The 23,259-nt window shown below is 43.2% G+C and overlaps 1 protein-coding gene across 1 annotated transcript; it reads left to right on the top strand.

Moving 5' to 3' along the window:
* The first annotated feature begins 19,523 nt into the window (after positions 1-19,523).
* LOC101164787 (uncharacterized) lies at positions 19,524-20,966 on the top strand. Its single transcript, XM_004086753.4, has 5 exons — positions 19,524-19,602; positions 19,717-20,421; positions 20,511-20,642; positions 20,712-20,749; positions 20,838-20,966. The coding sequence occupies exons 1-5, from the start codon at positions 19,554-19,556 to the stop codon at positions 20,964-20,966; spliced, it is 1,053 nt and encodes a 350-aa protein (XP_004086801.1). The 5' UTR covers positions 19,524-19,553.
* The last annotated feature ends 2,293 nt before the right edge of the window (positions 20,967-23,259 follow it).

The following is a 23,259-nucleotide window of genomic DNA, read 5'->3' as shown; positions in this document are numbered from 1 at the left end:
ACACCTGTGCTCAAGTGAGTGTTATGTTCTTCTAAAATGGATGGTGGAATGTGAAAAGAAGGAGGGGGAGTGACCAGCCATCCCCACACCAAGACCCCCGCCGCAGCAGCAGCGGCAGCTAGAACCCCCCCAACGCCCGCACGGCAGCAGATAGAGAACAACCGCCCCCCTCGGGCGATCACATCCGCCACCGATGCCAGGGCCAGCAGGACCGCCACGGGGGCAGGAAGGCATGGGGGGGACAGAGAGTGGAAGTTCCAGCCCAACCTGGAGAGCAGCCCCCCTGCCGTGGGACCCCGCCCTAGAAGAGCACCCACAGCCCCAGACTAGCACTTCATCACCACCCAGGAGGGCACCCAGGGGAAGAGGGGGTTCACAGGAAGTGTTGTAAAACAGTTGGAAATTTGGCAAGGCCCAGCGCTCAGGGGCAGGGACCAGAACCCACACCACAGGGACACGGACGCCCCCCGGCTCTTGTGTGATGTGATTTCTGGCTCTTGGTCTTGACAGAGAACTCAGGGATCCCTCTCCCTGCGTGGAGAGAGGGCTGCGGACCCAGGAAGCCAGCACCCAGGGAACACGGCCGTTGCTACCAAGGGCCTGGTACCCCCTACCAGGAATGGGGTAGGGGACAGATGGTCATAGGTCCCACCTTCCTTGTGAAATGCATGTGTGTGTTTGGGAGGGTGTTTGTGTGTATGTATGTGTGTTTGTATTGGATTGTATATTTTGAGAGGTAAAGGGTGTGTGTACTAAGGGGGTGCAGTTAAAATTGGCAGGTAGGGCACTGAGATGACATCTCCTGCTTGCTGGCAGTGATGTCTAAGCACCCCCCCCCACCAAGGGTCTTACATGTCTAAGGTGCAATTAAAACCAAGAACGGGGGGGGCTATTCCATACGGCAACCATGGAAGGGGGAACACTGCCAAGTGGCTCCTCCCCCAAATGTACATTGCAGGCTGAAACCATCCCCCCCTATCGCCCTAATAAGAGTTTATATGAGGAAGAGGGTAAGTCAAACAGCCAGTGCCCCCCCCCCCCCCCCCCCCCCCCCAGCATAGGGCTCAGGTCTCCTCAGCCCAGGGGTCCCATCCCGCGAGGTGCCGACCCCACAGGCCCCACACCACCCACCCCACAGAGAGAGAGAGGAGCCAGAAAGCGCCGCCCCCAGGCACTGGCCTTGGGAGAGCTCTGGAGAGGCCTCGACGGGACCAAGGAAGCCAACCAGCCGGGGCGACCCCCGATTGCCTCAGCGGAGACCCCGACCTGTTAACCCTTGTGCTATCTTAGATGACCCCACCCTTACTTTGACGTGTTCTCCCTACCATGACAAAAGTGGATAAAGGTGGAAAGATTTCATGTAATCCATGGACACCAGTGAAGATCACAAATCATTGAAGAAAAAAGGTTCAGCACACTGTCTAGTGGGTCTAGATGACCCAACTCCCAACGTTAAAGTGCCTAGGATACCACAAGGGTTACACCTCCAAGGTCCCATACCGAAAGTGGGCCCTCCATCTCTCCCAGGCAGCCCCCCCCCCCCCCCCCCAAGGAAAAAGCCATACAAGCCCCCCCCCCCGACCCCGCAGCCCCAGTAGGTGTCAAATAGATCTACCACGGGCCCTAAGATGGTTGCCCTGCCTTCTTCTGCCCCTTGTTCTTTCCTTTCATTTTTAATAAGAATTGGTTCCCAGCTGACTACATCGATCAAACACTGCTGATGCCTTACTCACATGCTCCCGGTTTCCCGGTGAGTCACGCTGTCGAAAAGAAGGGGACCAGCACGACAAGCAGAGCGACGAGACGGACTCTGACTCTGATGCTGACTCTGACTATGACGAAAGGGAAGCTGGCGTGTTTGACAAAAATTTAGCCCAGCTGTTCATTTCAGATACACAAGATGAGGATATTGATGGATTTTTGGATGCTGATTGATGACTGAAAAAAAATAAAAATAAATTACGACCAATTCAGTTTTGCTCCCGCTACACTAGCATGCATGTTTTACCGGTTTTAACGTGCCGTAACTAAAACTGCGCCCTATAATCCAGTGCACCCTATGGTCGTGACAGTACGGTAAGTGTTTGCCAAGACCTGTCGCCCACAGCAAGCCTTTACAAAAAATCTGTAAAACATTACGGGCTCACCAAGTTGTCTATGACTTTGATATTTTTACGTGGGCCACCGGTGTGCCCCATAGAGGTTTGCCTGTTTTTCGACTGGAGACAACCTGAATCTACCTGTTAGGGGAGTTGTGACCTAGGCATGGGTAGCAGTCCACAGCTAATAATTACATTTCTTATTGACAAATTGAACAAAGTCAGCTGCTAAAACACCTTCATTAAATAACCCTTTTAGTCTTTTTCCTCCTGGAGTTTGTGTTATTCAAAAACTGTGTTTTCACAGGTTTAGACGGAATTTTCTGGTTGTCAGAATCTGGAATCAGATGATCTGAACTGCTAGCAAAGAGGAAGCAGGTCTCCTTCAAAGAAGCAGCTGCAGACATGTGCTGTGTGCTGCCACCAGGTTCAATCAGGAAGCAGCTGGAACTGCAGCTCAGTTTAATGAACCTCACCATCTCAGAGCAGCTGTGTTTGGTTGATAAAGATGAGACTGTCAGTGTGTTCATGAAACAGAGACTCTGAATTATCCATGAAGCTGCTGCATTCAGGACTTTAGCAATGATGTGGAAGCTGATGAGACAAACTTCTGTCAGAGTTTAATGAAACCAGAGACCTTCATCCACAGAGATGAGTGCAGACTGGGTTCTGCTTCCAAAGTTTTTTCTCCAGAATCCAGAACTCTGCAGCTCTGAACATCAGTCAAAATGGCAGAAGAAGCAGGTTCCTGCAGAAGATGGAGACCTGGATGCTGATGGGGTTTGTTCTTCCAACATTCATCCATTTTCTATTCTGTTTTGTCTCTTTTGGGCTCATGGAGTTGCCAATTAACGTATGAAGCATGTTTTTGGACGGTGGGAGGAAGCCAGAGATCCCAGAGAGAACCCACGCATGTACAGGGAGAACATGCAAACTCCACACAGAAAGGTCCCCCATTGATGTTGTTTTTCATGTGCCCCAGCTGGGACTTGAACCAGGCCACTTCTTGCTGTAAGGCAAGAGCGCCAACCGCTGCGCCACCGTGCAGCCCTTCTTCCAACAGATGGACCTAAATTTATGTTTCGAAACATAAATTTATGCTAAATTTATGTTTCAATAAAGGAGAAATGTTGAGTTCAAAACTCTTTTGATCTGCAAACATTTGCACGTTTGTGCATCAATGACTCAAAAAAAAACTCTGAAAGGTAGATGTGGGAGGAGCACAGTGTGGTCTGAGCAGCATCAACAGGATCCAAAAATAGAATAAGAGTAAAGAAGACGCAGCAAGAACTGAGCTGCTCTGTGTGTTTCTGCTGCAGGAAGACTTCAGTCCAGACCACAAACAGTTTTCTGAAAAACAGAATAAACTTTTATATGAAAGTTAACATTCTAAAACTCTACAAACATTTAAATTCATTTAAAGTTTTAGTTTTGTTTAACTCTAGCTGAAGTTAAAAAGTTCTCCAGTAAACATTTTGCATTTTTTGGAAAGAATTTGTGATTAAATGAAAACTCCAAGCAACGTTTGCGTTACAGTTTTCTGTAAGTTCATGTTGTGTCTTTAACACTTTGATGCTCAGTGATGTTGTAGTCTTAGCAGAAGCATCAGTGTGAGGTGTGAAAAACCACAGAGGAACACTGAAACCCCCCCAGGAGCAGCAGAGTGTGGTTGAAGCTGCTCTTTGACTTCATGTAACCAACAGCATCTATGCTTTTAGAAAAACAAGGCTCGATTTTGGAGTCAGCCTTTAGAAAAGTTTAAAATTGCTATGATTTAACAGAGTATTTAGTTTAAGAAAAGCCATATATTTTTCTCTAGATTGCAGTGTTGTAGACATTTTGCTTTGTCGTCTTTGCTGAACAAACACTGAAAGATTTGATGAAGTTAAAACATTTATGAGTCACTGGGCAGTTTATGACACGCATTAAGTTACTGCATTTTGTGCATAAAAATGTTTGCTTGAACGACAGAGCAAACAAAAGGTCCACTGACCCCCCCAGACCCCCATGGAAAATACAGTGGTGAGGGGTATTTTTCTCTGACACTTGAGCTCATTGCAGTAAAACCACATTTAGCAGATCCTGCTCACCTTTCACACCAATGACTCTTATCCTCTAAACTGAAAGTTTCTTTTCTAAATACCAGAGTCTAAATATAAAAGTATTTGTAGAAACATTTTGACACATCATCCTAAAAAATATTGTTTAAATAAAATGAAAGTCTATAAGAACGAGCTGAGATGTTATAAGAGAACATTAATGAGGTCATAAGGTTTTTTTAAGCAAAATCTTTAATGAATCACAGAGATAATTTTAGATAACACTAATACCAGATGAGAGGTGAAGGTAAATATATGCAGAGGGTTAAACGGTTACAGATGTTAATAAAAGAAGCCAGTGATTTTATCACTAAAGCAAGTTCACTGAGGTGAAAATGAGAAGATTCTCAGACAAAAACAGAACAGAAAAGCAGGATTTTACTCTGACAAACTTTGCTTCTTTAAAGATGGGCCACTGGGTTTAACAAAGTATAGGACGTTTAAAGTTCACCCATTGGGCCTGTCCACCTGTCAATCAAAGGGACAAGCAGCCAAACAACAGTTGATTTTAAAAATATAATTATTCCCTCCCCACCCACACACAAACTACAGTTCTTATAAATAAAAAATATAAAAACTGCATCATTTGATCAGAAGGTGGAGACTTTTTTAGACCCCATTAGTGTTTTGGTCTTAATCTTGCTGGCCAACAAATCAGAAATAAATTAATGTTGAAAACTAGTGTCATAAGCTGAACCAGAGTTAAGGGCTGAAGCTTGATGCCAGACAGAAGAGTATTTAAAGCCGTACTTTAGGACAGACATAACTCAATCATGACCTTAGCAATTGGAAATGAAGTTTGGCAATGCTGCATTCAGGACTTTAGCACAGATGTGGAGGCTGTTGAGACAAACTTCTGTCAAACCTCAGAGACCTTCATACACAGAGATGAGTACAGACTGGGTTCTGGTTTCAGCCTAAACGTTTCATCTCCGTAATCCAGAACTCTGCCGGTCCGGACTTCCCACCAAAGGACAGAAGAAGCAAGAGATGCACAGAAGATGGAGACCTGGATGCTGATTCACTTAGTTCTGTTAAAAGATGGGCCTCAACTTATGTTTCAGTAAAGTAGTTGTTTAAAAACTCTTTTTATCAGCAAGCATTTGCATGTTCTGTCACCGGTGACTCATACTAAAAGGTAGATGGGGGGGGGGGGGAATCTTAGCAGCATTCTTACAAGAAGAGGCTGCAAAAACTGAGCTGCTCTGTGTGTTTCTGCTGCAGGAAGATTTCAGTCCAGACCACAAACAGTTTTCTGAAAAACAGAATAAACTTTGATATGAAACTTAACAATTTAAAACTTTAAAAATATTAAGGTTCATTTAAAGTCATTAAGGTTTTAGTCGTGTCTGAACAGGAGCATCAGTGTGAAAAACCACAGAGGAACACTGAAACCCCCCCCAGGAGCAGCAGCGTGTGGTTGATGCTGCTCTCTTTGACTTCATGTAACCAGCAGCATCTATGCTGATTAACAACGATGATGCCATCTAAATTCCAGTGGCCACACGGTGGCACTTGTAATCGGGCAGCGGCAGTCACATTTATACATACTGCGCTGCGCGGTTTTAACAAAAAGTTAAAATTCAACAGTGACCCCTCTCTTCTTGTGTGGTGTGGGGCCTGGGGGGCTGGCGCTGCGGGACATGGGCCCAATGCTGGGGTGGCTGGGGGACGGTTGTCTCACCACCCGGGGACAGTCCACCAGCTGTCCCCTATTTACCCTCGTCCTCATATAATTACTTACTAGGGTGAGGGGGGGGGGGCAGCCTGCGATGAAGGTTCCCTTCCTTGGTTATCGTAGGGGAGCGGGTTCCCCCTCCTTTCAGTTCCTTAGACATGTAGGACCCTTGGAAGGGGGGGGGGGTGTTTGGATATTACTGTGATTAATTTTAATGCATTTTTCTGTTTTGTGAAGCACCTTGAATTACTTTGTGTACGAATTGTGCTATACAAATAAACTTGCCTTGCCTTGCCTTGCCTCAGTGCCCTACCCGCCAATTTTAATGGCACCCCTTTAGTACACGCACCCTTTACCCCCTTAAAAATATACCCCCCAACACATGGACGCACACACACACACGCTCATAAATACACATACATTATACAAGGAAGGTGGGACCTCCAACCAACAGTCCCCTACCCCATCCCTGGTAGGGGGTACCAGGCCCTTGGCAACAATGGCCGTGTTCCTTGGGTGCTGGCTTCCTGGGCCCGGCGGGCCTCTCTCCACGCGGGGAGAGGAATCCCTGTCTCTCTGGCAAGACTGGGGGCCGGAGTTCACATTACATCTGAGCCCCGGGTTGTCCCTGTCCCTGCAGTGAGGGTTCTGGTCCTTGCTCTCGAGCGCCGACCTTCTCCAGATACCATTTATGGGTGAGCCTGGTCAGGCCATGGTAACAACATTCCTTGTGGACCCTCTTGGGTGTCCTCCTCCTGGGCAGGGGTGGCTTGCCCCTGCCTTGCTCTCACCTGGGCCAACCGGGGACTGGGTGGGTGGTTGTCTGGGGCGTGGGGCGAGTGCCCCTTGGGGGGCCTTAGAAAATGTTCTGGTAGCTCGCTAAAAACCCAGTGAGAGCCGCAGCCTTGGGGGGAGGTCACCTTGGGGGGGATTCCCAGAACTCCTGGGTGGTGATGGGCTGCTTATCTGGGGCTGGGACCTGCGTTGGGCCCTACCGGCGTGGCCGGGGGGCTGCTCTCCAGGTTGGGCTGGAGCTTCCACTCTCTGTCCCCCCATGCCTCCCTGCTCTCTGGCTCTGGGGGGCCCCCGTGGCGGTTCTACTGGCCCTGGCCTGGGTGGCGGATGTGATCGCCTGGCAGGCGGTTGTTCTCTATCTGCTATCGTGCGGGTGTTGGGGGGTCATGCCACGGGAGGGGTCTTGGTGTGGGGATGGCTGGGCACTCTCCCTCCTTCTTTTTACATTCTATCATTCACTTTAGTAGAACATAAAGATCCACTCGAGCACAGGTGTTAGCTCACCTTTGCACAACTAGTTCGTGTGACTGAATGAAATATTTCACAAGGGTAGGTCCGAATGCAAAAGCATGCGTGTGTACTTCAGTTGAACTGTGTACATCTTGACACGTTTTGTATGTGGGCTTTTTTTGGAGCCAACAGCTATGTTTGTGGCATTTGAGTGTGGACAGGCCCCGCCCCCTTTAGGGTTTATATCACTTGTTAACCTGACTGTAATAATTGTAAACATCTAGCAAAAAAGGGGTTTATTCCAACATACACCTAGTGTAAATGCAGCTGAAATTTATATATTTTATTGAAGTTCATGGGTTGTGAAACGTTTAATAATTGGTGATTTAATTTTTATTCCTTTGGAGTGTACAGTGAATTTTGTTTGATTTTGTTCAGGAGAATTTGAGCCTTTTATGTTGGCCGCAGGTGAGCACGGTCTTTTGCTCACGAGGTTGCAACAATTAGGAGTTCAAGCTGGGAGAAAGAGCTGCAAAAAGAAATACCTTGGACTCAAAGAGACTCTTTTACTTGACAAGCGGAAACGAGGTATTTGTTATGCTTGTTTTGTGTTATTTTGTATTGTTTATTTTCTCCTCAAACATGTATAATGTTTTGTTATAGTTTTCACGGCGTAATGAAGGCGCAATGAAGGCGCAATGAAAGCGAAGGCACGCAATGTCCCACAAGAAGTGTGATGACCTGCAGAAGTACAAATAAACGCCCGTTGTAAACCGACCTGTGTTGTCATGAGAAGAGTCACAGTGAAAACTCGACTGCTCCACACGGGGAGGAGACAGGAGACTGCAGCGTGAAGCCCGCTAAGCAGAGCCGAGAGGCACGAGGAAGCCGACGCCCATTTCCTTACCGCATGCAGGCAAGCAGATGAAAAGACTGTCGGAAGCGCAGCTGGTCCATTGAATCCCAGAAAGTTAATTTCCAAAAAGTAAAGAAATAGTGTAAAAAGGGGATTTAAAGGTTGCAGCTAAGGAAATAAGTTATTTGTTATCTTTGGAATTCTAAGGCGTTTCTACTATATTGTTACATATCAAGAAAATGTTTTTGTGACTTATTTAAAAAGAAAAAAAAAAGTTCATTTAAGGGGTTAAAATATTTGAAAGCAAAGTTAATACTACAGTTCATCAGTATTATTATTGTTATTTTAAATGTTTTTCCATTGCAATTTAGGCTTGAAGTGTTTTTAAATTTCATTTATTTAATTTAGTGACAGATCATTTGACTTTCATGTTTAGATAAGCTTATTACATTTGAAAATTTAAACAAGTTAAAAATATTGTCTAAAATATATATTCCTAAATATTTGCACACTTACTCACTTGATAAGATGTCACATGCACAAACACACAAGCAAGAGGAGCAAGCTGAGCCATCTGCCCAAGTTGAAAATGTTCACCTTACTCCTGAAGAAGAAGCAAAAATACTACGAAGAAGTGAAAGAATTCGAAGCTTGACTGAAAAAGGAGAAGAACTCCAAAAAGAAAAACTGAAAACAATGGAACGCAAGTACAAAATGACATATGAAAAGTGGAGATATCATGCAAGAATCAGTAAAGAAATGTTATCAGATAAAGTTTCCAAGGAGGAGCTAAATGAAATAATTGAGGACCTTCAAGTTACCTCTTCTGCTGTACAGGGAATGTACGATGAGCTGCGCCAAGTATGTACGCCTGAGTCAGACCTGCGGCGCAAGGTTGATACCTGTATGTCACTGTCAAGATTTATTATCCAAAGGGCTAAAAGACAGCTTCAAGGGTCACCAGCAGATGAAGATGAGGAACCTTGGCCAGATATTGGATCAATATTAAATTCAACAGTTTCGTCATCTCAGTCAATGTCTGATAGGTCAAAGTGTGATTCTTTTCACTCAAGTGTCCAATCAGCTAAAAGAAGAGAAGCTGCTGCAGAAGCTGCTGCATGTCAAGAGGTTTTGGCAGTGTTGGAGGAACAAGAAAAGGAAGCAGTTGAACTTCAAAGGCTGGAGGCTGAAGATAAGGAGCGTCTTGTTCAGTTTGAATCAGAGAAACAAGCTAGACTTCAGGCTATACAAGACAAACGTAGAAAACTTGAACGACTCGAAGAAGTCAAAAGGCTAAATGCTGCTAAAGCTAGAGTAGAAGTCTACGACCAAGCAGAAGTTTCCCTCATACAAGGTAACACTAAAAGAGTAAGTACTTCTCAAAAATTTCCTTTGACAAAGTCATCATCTATGCTTCAAAGACCAAGACCTCCTGTGATTCCTAAGTCTTTTCCAGCCCCTGTTCAAACACTTGATGCCTCAAGTCCTCCATTTATTCCACAAGCAATCACATACCAAATGACGACACCCCTAACAACAACGACTCATATGCAAGACAGTGCAAACTTTGTTAGTATTTTAGCAGAAGGCATAAGTGCTAATCGTCTTCCAACACCTGAGCCCGCAGTTTTTACTGGAAATCCTTTGAAATTCAAAGATTGGCAAGTGTCTTTTCAGACACTAATAGACAAAAAAAATATACCAAAGAATGAAAAGCTGTTTTACCTTCAAAGGTATGTAGGCGGTTCTGCAAAAAAGGCTGTAGAAGGATTTTTCATGCTCGGAACAGAGGCTGCATATGACTCAGCGTGGCAGATTTTGGAAAAACGATTTGGTGATCCATTCATCATAGGGAAGTCTTTCAGTGATAAACTCTACAGTTGGCCAAAAATAAGTTCAAAGGATGCACATGAACTTAGAGAATTTGCAGACTTCCTCCAGAGCTGTGAAAAGGCTATGTCACATGTAAAGACCTTGGAAGTTCTCAATGACTGCAATGAGTGCCAAAAGATCTTGCTCAAACTTCCAGATTGGTTAGTTTCCAGTTGGAACCGCAAGGTTATGGAAACCAGAGAAACCTTTCACACGTATCCAAGGTTTAAAGAACTAGTGGACTTCCTCTCAAGAGAAGCAGATCTTGCTTGTGATCCTGTATTTTCAGTACAAGCATTAAAGAGTGTGGAAGGAGAAAAACCCAAACAACCAAAATATATACCAGTTCAAGCTAAGACTCTGTTCACAAACACAACAGAAAGAAGTAACCCACCATGTGCATTTTGTAAACATTCAGGACATTTCATCGCAGAATGTAAAAAGTTCTGTGAAAAGAATTTGCAAGACCGTGTTAAGTTTGTGCAAGCAGAAAAGCTCTGTTTTGGCTGTTTGAAGGCTGGCCACCAGTCAAAAAGGTGCTACAAAAGAAGTACATGTGGAAAATGTCAGAAGAAGCATCCCACCTGTTTGCACAATGATGACTTTAAAGAGCAGCAAAGGTCAACACTTCAAAATCCAAAGGATAAAATAACAGAAAATGAAAACACGAAGAAAACCACTGAAGCAGCAACATCAAACAGAGTGATACAAGAAAGTCAAATTTCACAAACCTCCTCCATAGTACCAGTTTGGGTATCATCCTCAAAGGAACCAGATCGAGAGATTCTTGTTTACGCATTATTAGACACCCAAAGTGATACTACTTTCATTTTAGATGAAGTAGCACAAGATCTCAACACGCACAAGGAAAATGTAAGTCTGCGTTTGTCCACAATGTCATCCAAGTTAGCAAGTATTTCATGTCAAAGGCTAACAAACCTACAAGTAAGAGGATACAACTTGGAAAGAAGAATCTCACTGCCACCAGTCTTCACACGAGAATATATTCCAGCAAATAGATCACACATCCCAACATCAGCTACTGCTCTAAAGTGGACTCATCTGGAAAAGTTGGCTGACAAGATCCCACCTTTGCTGTCTTGTGAAGTCGGCCTTCTTATTGGGTATAACTGCCACCAAGCCCTTCAACCAAAGGAGATTCTGCCTGGTAAAGAAACTCAGCCATATGGTCAACGAACTGATCTGGGCTGGAGCATTGTTGGCTGCTCACAATCCTCAAGTGATTGCGTTGACTCTATAGGAGTCAGCCACAGAATAATAGTCTGCCAAGTAACACCGTCTGCACAGTCATCAGTTGAACTCAGGAGAGAAGTAAGCTTTGCATGTCAAACTCAAATAAGAGAAATCACTTCAACAGAAATTATCAGAGCATTAGAGTCAGATTTCTCAGATCAAGCATCAGATGTTAATCAAGTCTCTCAAGATGACCTTCTCTTCTTGTCAAAGGTAAAGGCAAGCATCAGGCAGAAAGAAGATGGCCACTATGAACTCCCACTGCCATTCAGGGAGGACAAGCCTGAGCTTCCAGATAACAAAAGTTATGCACTGCACAGGTTAGCCTCATTAGAGCGACGGCTGCGAAAGAATGAACAGTACTTCAAAGATTATGTTCATTTTATGAATGACATAATATCAAGAGGAGATGCTGAAAAGGTTCCACATTCTGAGTTGGATAACCAGCCTGTATGGTACATTCCACACCATGGGGTTTACCATCCACACAAGCCAAGTAAGATCCGTGTGGTGTTTGACTGCTCAGCTAGATACAAAGATGCCTCTCTAAATGACCATCTTCTTACTGGGCCAGATCTCACAAACACCTTAGTTGGTGTGCTTTGCCGGTTCAGAAAAGGTCCAATAGCTATCATGTGTGATGTTGAACGGATGTTCCATCAATTTCATGTTGTAAGAGACCATCAAGACTACCTCAGGTTCTTGTGGTGGGAAAATGGAAATCTAAGCTCCGAACCTGCAGTATATAGAATGAGAGTACACCTGTTTGGAGCTGCCTCATCGCCAGGCTGTTCTAATTTTGGACTCAAATATTTGGCATCACAGGGCCACGGAACCTTTAGCAAAGAGGCTATCAATTTCATTCAACGAAGCTTCTATGTTGATGATGGCCTAATAAGCTGTGAAACTCCAGCTGAAGCCATACATCTGGTGAATGAGGCAAGAGCTCTATGTAGAACTGGGAATCTTCGTCTCCACAAGTTTGTCTCTAACCATCCAGAAGTCTGTGCTGCAATACCACCTGCAGAACGTGCACAGAGTGAAGACATAAACATGGCTCTTGGTGAACTTTACATCGTGCGTGCTTTAGGTGTCCAGTGGTGTGTTGAAGTTGATGAATTCCAGTTCAGAGTTATTGTCAAGGACAAGCCCATGACAAGAAGAGGAGTTCTTTCAACAGTTGCTTCAGTCTTTGATCCCTTGGGATTTGTAGCTCCTTACATATTGCTTGGGAAGCAAATTCTTCAAGAGCTCTGTAAAGAGAAAGTGAGCTGGGACGAAGACCTCCCAGAGCAAATCAAGTCTCGATGGGAGTAATGGCTGAGAGACTTATCCCAACTGCCAACAATCAGGATACCAAGGTGCTACTTATCTTCAAGCTTTGGCAAGTTCATACAGTATGAACTCCACAACTTTTCAGATGCAAGTTGTAATGGATACGGATCCTGTTCATATCTCCGAGCAGTAAGTGAATCAGGAAAGGTGTGTTGTTCACTTGTAATGGGAAAGGCAAGGGTGGCCCCCACCAAGCAGATCACCATACCAAGACTGGAGCTGTCAGCGGCAGTAACCTCAGTTCGGAACAGTGATACTGTCAAAGAGGAACTTGAGATTGAAAATTTGGATGTGTACTTCTGGACAGACTCAAAGGTTGTTCTTGCATATGTGAACAATGATGCAAAGAGGTTCCACACCTTTGTAGCCAACCGCATTCAGCGCATAAGGTCGAGCTCAGAACCAAAGCAATGGCATTATGTCAGTTCAGAAAACAATCCAGCTGACCATGCCTCAAGGGGGTTAACTGCATCACAGTTAAGAGAATCTAACTGGCTAACGGGTCCAGATTATCTCTGGCAACAGACACTTGAAATGCAAGTTGGTGAAGAGGAGATGGTGGGAGTTTTGGAAATATCCGACCCAGAGCTTCGCAAGTCTTGTGTCAACACTGTGAAAACAGAAACGGGTTCAGTTCTGAGCCGCTTCACCAAGTTTTCAGACTGGTCTAGAGTTGTGAAAGCTGTTGCCAGGCTGAGAAGATTTGTCCAAGAACGTAAGGGAGTACAACCAAGATCAAATGAGACAAGCAGTCTTGAGGAAAGGCGACAAGCCGAACTGCTTATAATTAAGTTGGAACAAAGAGAAGCCTTCGCAGAAGACATAAGGAAATTAAAACAAGGAAAAGTCAACTCTCTTAACAAACACAATCAGTTATACCGTTTAAATGTTTTTCTTGATGACGACGGAGTCCTCAGAGTTGGAGGAAGGCTTTGCAGATCAACCCTGGACTTTAGTGTAAAACATACAGCTATACTTCCCAAAAGGTCTCATGTATCATCCTTGCTTGTGAAACACTATCATGAGCGTGTTTGTCACCAGGGCAGAGGAATGACCATGAATGAACTGCGAGCAAATGGGATATGGATAATTGGATGTGGAAACATGGTCTCCTCACATATTTACAAATGTGTGAAATGTAGGAGATACAGGAGAAATACAGAAGTTCAGAAGATGGCTGATCTGCCAAGAGAGCGGACGGAAACAACCCCTCCTTTTACATATTGTGGCCTTGACTGTTTTGGTCCATTTATAGTAAAGGATGGAAGGAAAGAATTAAAAAGATATGGCCTCTTGTTTACTTGCTTGTGCTCGAGAGCTGTTCATATTGAGACACTGGATGATATGACGACTGATGCTTTCATAAATGCATTTCGAACCTTTGTGGCAATCAGAGGACCAGTTCGCCAACTAAGGTGTGATCAAGGCACCAATTTCATGGGAGCCAGAAAGGAGTTTTCTGAGTTGCTCAAGAAAGTGGACCCAGAACGTCAAAGGGCTCTTGGTTGTGAGTTTGTGGCAAATTTCCCATCTTCAAGTCACATGGGTGGAGTTTGGGAGCGCCAAATAAGAACGATCCGAAGTATTCTTGCAGTCATGCTTGACAAGACAGGAACCAGACTTGACACTACATCTCTGAGAACTTTTCTCTATGAAACAATGGCTATAATCAACAGCAGACCATTAACTGTGGAGCACCTGAATGATCCCACCGGACCAGAGCCTCTTACACCAAACCATATACTGACTATGAAATCTTCAGTCATACTGCCTCCTCCTGGACAGTTTTGCAAAGAAGATTTATATCTGCATAAAAGATGGAGAAGAGTGCAATTCCTGGCCAATGAATTTTGGCAAAGATGGAAGCGAGAGTATTTGCTAAACCTTCAACAACGTCAGAAATGGCAAAACTCAACACGAAACCTGAAAGTGAATGATATTGTGATTCTACAAGATGAAAGCACACCAAGAAATGAGTGGAAGCTTGCTAGAGTCTTACAAACCTATCCTAGTCAAGATGGCATCGTACGAAAGTTAACTCTACTTGTCAGTGAGACTACACAGAATAAAGGAAATTCACACACTAGACTACTGCATTTAGATAGACCTGTTCATAAGGTTGTAACGCTTGTAGAAGCAGAGTGAGTAACCAAAGCAGTAGTGGTTTGACATGAAAATCCCATTTATTCTTCATAGGAGTGATTTTGGTGGGAGTGTAAATGCAGCTGAAATTTATATATTTTATTGAAGTTCATGGGTTGTGAAACGTTTAATAATTGGTGATTTAATTTTTATTCCTTTGGAGTGTACAGTGAATTTTGTTTGATTTTGTTCAGGAGAATTTGAGCCTTTTATGTTGGCCGCAGGTGAGCACGGTCTTTTGCTCACGAGGTTGCAACAATTAGGAGTTCAAGCTGGGAGAAAGAGCTGCAAAAAGAAATACCTTGGACTCAAAGAGACTCTTTTACTTGACAAGCGGAAACGAGGTATTTGTTATGCTTGTTTTGTGTTATTTTGTATTGTTTATTTTCTCCTCAAACATGTATAATGTTTTGTTATAGTTTTCACGGCGTAATGAAGGCGCAATGAAAGCGAAGGCACGCAATGTCCCACAAGAAGTGTGATGACCTGCAGAAGTACAAATAAACGCCCGTTGTAAACCGACCTGTGTTGTCATGAGAAGAGTCACACCTAGTGTGTCAGAAGATTTATAACCCCTATTGTAACAGTAAAATATGTCCAACACTATAGGCTTTCTGCTCTCATCTATCTGCTCAGCTGTTGGACAGGACAAGTTAAAAAAAGAATAGGAAAAAGAAATCAACGATGACCGGACGATTTTTTTCATCTGTCAACAACCCCCCCGACACATTTGGAGGTAGCGGGGTGGTAGTCTGGATGCAAGAATGTTCCCTCCAATTGTTCATGAGTCTGTGCATACACACAAGCTAAATGCACTGTGGCCTCTGCCCCCCCCCGGCGCTGTACGCACTGCAACTCTGAGGCTTACCTTTTCTCCTTTTTTTGGGGTGTGCACTGGAGATAAGAGATAAGAAGAATGAGGTTGTTTAAGCATTTAAGTGACCATGTGAAACTCAGTGGAAGTAGGTAAAAACAGAAATACAGAACAGTTCCCACTTGACCTCAAGTCCCTTCCCATCGGTCACATTAATGATCCGTTTGGTTTGTTCGTGAACGCCACATCTCTAGTGAACTTGATTTTGTAACTTTGCTTTTTGATGTAAATAGTATAATTGTGTATGTAAGTAGTGTGAAATTTTATTTATATATATTTATACATACATATATATATATATATATATATATATATATATACATATATATATATATATATATATATATATATATATATACATATACATATATATATATACATATACATATATATATATTTTATTCATATTTTTTGTGCACTGAGAAAGTGCAAGCAGTGCTGATTGCGCAAGCAAGTAGGGAACATTGCCCAGGGCTGCTGGCAGCAGGGGGCGCTTAATGTTGACGGCCGCCGTCCAGGGACATTTATACATCGTCCAGACAGAGCTGCACCCGGCTGGGACCGCCCAGCTGTCAGTTTTTGTAATGACGTCATCCCCACCTGACTGCTGCAGGGTGCATCTATGACCACCCCAACAATTGTTAGAAAAATTGGGCTAACGTTGAAGATTCTGCCAATGACTTTCCACTGCGTGGTGACAGTTGTATATGTGACCGTAGCTTTGGAATAAATGTTCTTTCACAGAGGACATGAAAGAGACCGGAACATCTGACTTGACTTCCCTCATAGTTGAGGGAATAAGTAATTGACCCCTTGCTGATTTTGTGAATTTGTTCACTTTAACCCTTGTTCTGTTTGGAGAAAAAGGTTCAGCGCACTGTCTAGTGGGTCTAGATGAGCCAACTCCCAATGTTAAAGTGCCTAGGATAGCACAAGGGTTACAAGAAACTAACCTTCTGTCATCCTAATGGTGGGTTCATTTGAACAATGACAGATAGAAAATCACAAAGACAATTTAAAAAATTACATTAAAGAATTTATATAATGTTTTGCATTTCATTGAGCAAATTAAGTATTTGATCCCATTGTAACCATTTAGAGTTCTGGCTCACAGACAGTTAGACTCTGCTAATCAACCTTAATTGAAGACACCTGTTTGAACTAATCACCTGTAGAAAAGACACCTGTCCACAGAATCAGTCAGACTGCAAACTCTCCAACATGGGAAAGACTAAAAAGCTTTCAAGATTAGACCTGGACAAGACCGGAATCGGGTACAAAACCATCAGCAACAAGCTGGGGGTTAAGGTGACAACTTTTGGTGCAATTGTACCAAAATAGAAGAACCTGACCATCAGTATACCTATAGGTCTGGGGCTCCAAGCCAGTTGACCTCAAGACCACCATCCTCACTTTCAAGCATGGACTTGGAAGCATTATGCTTTGGGGGTGTATTTCTGCACAAGGTTACTTCAATATGTGGATGTGAAGATGGACAGTCATGTACCACCAAATCCTGAGTATGAACCTCCTTCCCTCCTTAAGCCAGGAGGGTAAAATCAGGTTGTGGATGGGTCTTCTAACAGGTTAATGACCTAAAACAAACAGCCAAGACAACCAAGGAGTGGCTGAAGACGTGTATCAAGGTTATGGAGTGCCCTTGATATAACATCAACCTGAAGCTCAGCATCAGCCACCAAATCTTTAAGATTTAGATGTCATTTACAAAGAAGAGGGGACCAAAAGTCCTCCTGATGTGTGCAGAAATCTCCTTATCAAATACAAGAAACGTCTCACCTCTGTACTTGCTAATGAGGGTTTTCAGGCAAGAGAGTTTGAATACTTGTCACATGAACCCTCACTGGCCCTTTGCACAGTGCGCAGAGTTCAAAAGCTTTTTTAAAATCTGTATGTCTGTCTGTTTTTCACCTACTTCACCCTTACTAAATGTTATGTGTTGTTCAATTATTCACTATGACCCGACCCCCCAGCATGCCCATAAATAAATGTGCATGAACATTTTGTCTTCAACGGCTCTCCAAGCTCTCTGCAATCTTAATATTTTCCGTGAGGGCCACCTGCGAGCCCCTTTGCCCTTTTTTCACTTGCAGACAGCCTTTATCCACCCGTAAGGACAGTTGTGTATAAGGCTTCAGTTGTGAAATGCCGTGTTATTAATCAATTCAATTGAACTGAAACAAAGTGCTGCCTACTATCGCGTTTACATTTGTTTTTGGTAAAAATTTCTCACTGTTTAATCATTTCTAAAAACGAACCTAAAGCCTTTAGAAGAAAAAAAGTCTGGATTTAATTAAAAAAAAAGGTTAAATCCCAACACTGGGGGAGACTGGTGGGCCCATGTTTACCACTCTAGTCGGGGACCTCTTCCACTCTTGGGCACGGGGGGAGAGGCCCATCCTCACTCAATGCCAGACTTCACTCAGGGCTACGGTGGTTGCCTGAAGCGTGTCTCCCTTGGGCGCCCTAATTCATGCCTGAGGTTGCGGTGGCCGGATGCTCAGAACTCCCTGGTGGTGGTGGGCTGCTTTCCTGGGGCTGGGGGTGCTGTCTGCCATGGCCAAATGTCTGTTCTCTGGCTGGGCTAGGTTCTAGCTCATTGTCCCCTGTGCCCTCCTGCTCTCTGGTGCTGGGAGGCCCTGTGGCAATCATTCTGGCCCTGGTTGGGTGGCTGACGTTGGCTTGCCCGGAAGGTGGATTATCTTGATCTGCATCTCCTTAATAGTTTCCTAAATGTCTTCCCTTACTGCGTGCATCCCAAGCGGCCTTACACCCAGCAAGTCTTCCCAAATCTCTTTGGTCTGTTTCTGAAAAAATCTCACATAGACCAAAGGCTGGGCCTTATATATGACATCTGTAGACTCATCAATGGCTAATGAAAGCACAATAGCTGCTAATATTTCCAATCTTCTGATTGTGGAGGTGGACGATGTTAGGATTTGTATAATTTTGTCAGTGAGTTCATCTTTTTATTTCTGCCTTCCAGGAGGGTCTTTGCAGCGGCACTAAAGCACTCTTACCCAAAATGTCACAAATAGAATCTTAAAAAATAAGACAATGTGATTTTCTAGATTTCATTTTGTCTCTCATAATTATGCCTATGATAACAGGCCTCTATCATCTGTTTAACCCTTGTCCTATCTTAGATGACCCCACCCTTACATTGACGTGTTCTCCCTACCATGAAAAAGGTGGATAAAGGTGGAAAGATTTCATGTAATCCATGGACACCAGTGAAGATCACAAATCATTGAAGAAAAAAGGTTCAGCGCACTGTCTAGTGGGTCTAGATGACCCAACTCCCAATGTTAAAGTGGGAGTTGGGTAGCACAAGAGTTAAGTATGAGCACTTGCACGATTGGTGGCTGACTAAATGCTTTTTTGCCCCCTGTATAAACCTTGTGTGTCAGAAGATTCATGAACCTCGATTGTAACAGTAAAATGTGTCCAACACAAGAGGCCTTCAGCTCTTTTCTGTTTGCTCAACTGCTGAACAAAACAAGTTAAAGAATTATCATACACCCCAACAAGGAATACAATAATAATATGTGGCAAAGAAAAGATTCTGCTAAACAAACCAAAAAAAACCTCTTAATCGAATTTTGTTGTACAGAGTGGCATGAATGTTGGCTCAAGCTCAGACAGAATGCTGGTTCTTGATTTCAGCTCTGCTGCAGGCATGAGAGGGGACATTGAGGTGGAAACTTGAGCACTGCAGACCTCAATGAGGAGGACACAAAAAACAGGTAGATACAGCTAGATACAGAGCTCCCAGAGCTGTTAGTTGACCATTTGTGTCCAAGCCTGCACATTGGGACTTCAAGATATTGCATGTAATATAATTTGAAAAGAATTTGCAAAAGCTAGTAAAGCATAAAGGAATTCAAATGTTGTCAATGTTTCCAATATTTCTTGAACTAAATTCACCTTTTTAATATAAGCTCCTGTCACTTTGATCATTTCTTCCTGTCATAAGAGGTGGGTAGGTTGTGACATGAAATGAGCCAATCAGACACTTTCTCTTCTCAGCCAAAGAGGAGAAAGAGTCCAACTGTCTGCAATTTAGCGCAAGAATGCAAACATGAAGACATCTGCTCAGTTTGTCTTATTCCTGACGGTGTTGCTCTCAGGTGAGTTTCTTTTAAAAAACTTTTGATACAAATGTTAGATGCTTTTCACTAAAGTTTGATAGAAATGTTGGCTGCAAACTTAGTTGTTAATGTTTCTTCTGCATTTCACTTTAGTTGGAAAGATTCTTCTGACATCGTCCTCGTTGTTGCATCAACAGACTGATTTCAAATCAGCTCACAAAGGTGAAACTGTGTTTTTACCATGTATCTATGAAGTGGATGATCTAATATGGGTCTCGTGGTACAAACAAGCTTTGGGACAGAAACCAAAGCTGGTCTCAAGATTTTTCAGATATAGAAAACAACCCAATTTCTTCCATGACTTTAATGACAATCCACGCTTCTTACTGCATACAGAAAACCAAAATAATCACCTGACAATTTTAGATCTACAATATTCAGATTCTGCTACTTACCTATGTGTAGCAAACTTTGGAAAAGATCTGAATTTCTCATCAGCTTTTACCATCGATGTAAAAGGTTCAGGTTTAACCATCCAGACTTCAGTGAGTCCGTCGTCCTCTGAGAACATCCATGCAGGAGACTCTGTGATTCTGAACTGTACAGTCCACACTGGGAGCTGTGATGAAGAACACAGAGTTTACTGGTTCAAAGACTCTGAAGACTCTCATCCAGGACTCATTTACACTCATGGAGGCAGGAATGATCAGTGTGAGAGAAAGAACACACAAACACACAGTTGTGTCTATGAGCTGCACATGAAGAACCTGACAGAGTCTCATGCTGGGATCTACTACTGTGCTGTTGTCTCATGTGGACACATACTGTTTGGAAACGGGACCAAGCTGGATCTCATAGGTGAGTTTTACCTTTAAATAATAAATTTTGTGGATGAAACAATATTCCAGGGAATTTAAAGTTAAATCATTATTTTTATCTGGTTCCAGACTCTGCAGCTCCTCTGAACTCTGTGATTCTGAACACTTTGGTTGGATTATTGACGGTCATGAGCGTCCTCGTTGTTTTTCTGCTTTTTCTGCTTTGGAAAATCAACAAGAGCAACAACTGCACCTCCACAGGTACACAATCTTCTTTCACTGTTTTACAAATGTGTTCTTGAATTAAACTTTTCTGTCTTCAATAACCAGAGGAAAGATCGCCTGCTGCCCCCTTAAGAAGCACAGAGGTGAGACTCAACTCTCTTCAGTTATCATGTTAATCTTGGATTCTCACAAAGTTCACACTGTGATTCTCTTCTGTCAATTTGGTTTCAGGCTGAGAACAAAGACACAGAAAGCCTCCATTATGCTGCTGTTAATGTTAAGAAGTCCAACAGATCAAGAAGTCAGAAGAACGACATAAACACAGACTGTGTTTATGCCAGTGTGAGACAGCAGAACTGAACCTTTAGGTCACTGAAGAGCTTAAATTATTTTTTTCTCTTAAAAACAAAAAATGTTAAACTGTATTTTTTTCTAAGTTTTTATCATTCAAATAGAAATACTGGATTTTTTCTGAATAAATGTCTTTTGTAAATTTGAAAAATTTTGATAGTTGTGTTTTATATAGTGAATTATGGTCCTTTTGCTCATTATTTAAATGTAAAAGATCTTTTTTTTTAGATATGACATATCTGTCTGTGACAAATTATTTAGAGGGCAAACAAAGATTTTTAGGATCCACTGTTTTGTGCTTTCACACGTTTTGATTTTTTCTAAATGGTTGTTCCACATCAGAATGAGTTTTTTTTTTATGTTTCTTTTGAGCCGACCAACTACATGCTGTGTTAAAGCTAGAGCAATTCAACTTTTCTGAGGGAGAAATCTGCAGAATAGGAAGAAACATTGAGAGATTAAACACTGTGTATGAAAAATGAATTTAGAATAATGCCTTATCTAAATTTTACCTCACCTTTGCCATTTAGAAGCGCAGGCTCCAGCAATCATGGCCTCTGAAAAATACATAACACATAGAACTTAAACAATATGTAACCCATAGAACTGGTTCAGAATCATTTGCAGCACATCATGCATGCTATACATGTGAGAGGCTCCACTGCAGTTTAGATTCAAGATTCAAAGGGTTCATTATCATATACACAGTAAGAAACGGGTTTCCCTGGACAATGAAATTCTTTCTTTGTTGTCTGCTCCGAATGCCAAAAGTATAGAGGAAACTGAAACAATTCACACACAACATACACACAAAGCACAAAATGTCGAATGGCAATTCTAAAAGTGCAAATTTGCAAAAAGTGATAATAACAGTAGCGAACAATGAGGATGTGCAAAGGTGCAGTTTGTTGTTTCAGACTCCTGTCAGCTGTTAAGGAGTCTGATGGCAGAGGGAAAGAGTTCCTGAGTCTGGTGGTCCTGCACTTCACACTCCTGTACCTCCGTCCTGAGGGGAGGAGAGTGAACAGACCTTGTTGTGGATGGGTGGGGTCCTTGATGATGGAGGCAGCTCTCCTGGAGACCCTGCATTTGTAGATGCTCTGCAGCGAGGGAAGAGGAGTCCTGGTGATCTTGGACGCACTTCACTACTCTCTGCAGGCGTTTGCGGTCCATGGCGGTAGTGCTGCCGTGCCACACTGTGATGCAGCTGGTCAGAATGGTCTCAACCATGCAGCTGTAGAACTTGCTGAGGATCTTTGGGGACATGCCGAACCTCCTCAGCCTCCTCAGAAAGTACAGCCGCTGAGGAGCAGACACATGGGAGGTCAGATTGGGGAGGTGGGTGCCAGGCACTCACGGTGGGGGGAAGGCTCTTTGTAGGTTGTGTTCTGGATTCTCTCTGTGCAGATGGTTACCTGACAGCTAATGGCCCTGGGACCCGTGGAGACCACTGACCAGGCGGATTCTGCACCCTCATTTTCTGCATTTACATATCCATACATACATTGTATAAATCAGTGCTCATTCTTTGTATTCCTGCTGTGAGCCCTGTTTTAATAAAAGGCATTCAGGGAAATTGAATGAGCCCGTTTATCTGTACTAGAAATATTGTTAGGGTAATAAATCTTTGGCTTGAATTGGAAACCCCCGTCTGTGTGCTTTCATTCCAACAGAATCTCCACGCTTCACCTTGAACTGAAATTAGCAAGTATACAGAATATTGGTGGAATAACTATGAAAGGCCACTGATAAAACATAGGATGTTAGTCAAGATTTTATTTATTGGCTACTGATAATGCTCTAATTTTTAATTATTGTGTGTTTCTGTGATATGGAGACTGTATTTATTCTAATAACATAAAACAAGAAGAACAGATGCTTTGTTTGTTCCTTTACTTCCTTTTTTCCATTTCTTGCTGTTACTGCATGTTTGCCTCTCTGCACGTGCTCCAGTGTTTTGTTCCTATGTTCTCGTGGTGGAAATATGGTGTTAAGAACACTAAAATCACTAACGCCTCCACACCGGAAGAGGAGAGATGATCGCTGTCTGAAAAGGACGAGGGACATCATGATGCTGAGAAAAGCGAGAAGGTTAACAGCGAGCATGGAGAACCGTCGACAAACGCAGCACTCATAGATGACAGAGGGCGTAGGGCGCACACCTGGTTCTTCAAGTAGGTCACAGAACAGCTGAGTTAATTGGGCTGAACCGTCCACGGGGAATAACCAGGTAAACACACTGCCAGAAATTCTCCCACGGTCGTTCATTTTATTGATTTCATGGGGCGGTCATGGAGCAGAG

The sequence above is a fragment of the Oryzias latipes genome, chromosome 18, assembly GCF_053564925.1.
Source record: "Oryzias latipes strain Hd-rR chromosome 18, Olatipes_Hd-rR_3.1".
Lineage (NCBI taxonomy): Eukaryota > Metazoa > Chordata > Actinopteri > Beloniformes > Adrianichthyidae > Oryzias > Oryzias latipes.
The sequence above is the reverse complement of the archived record's forward strand: the minus strand, read 5'-3'. Positions and strand labels throughout refer to the sequence as shown.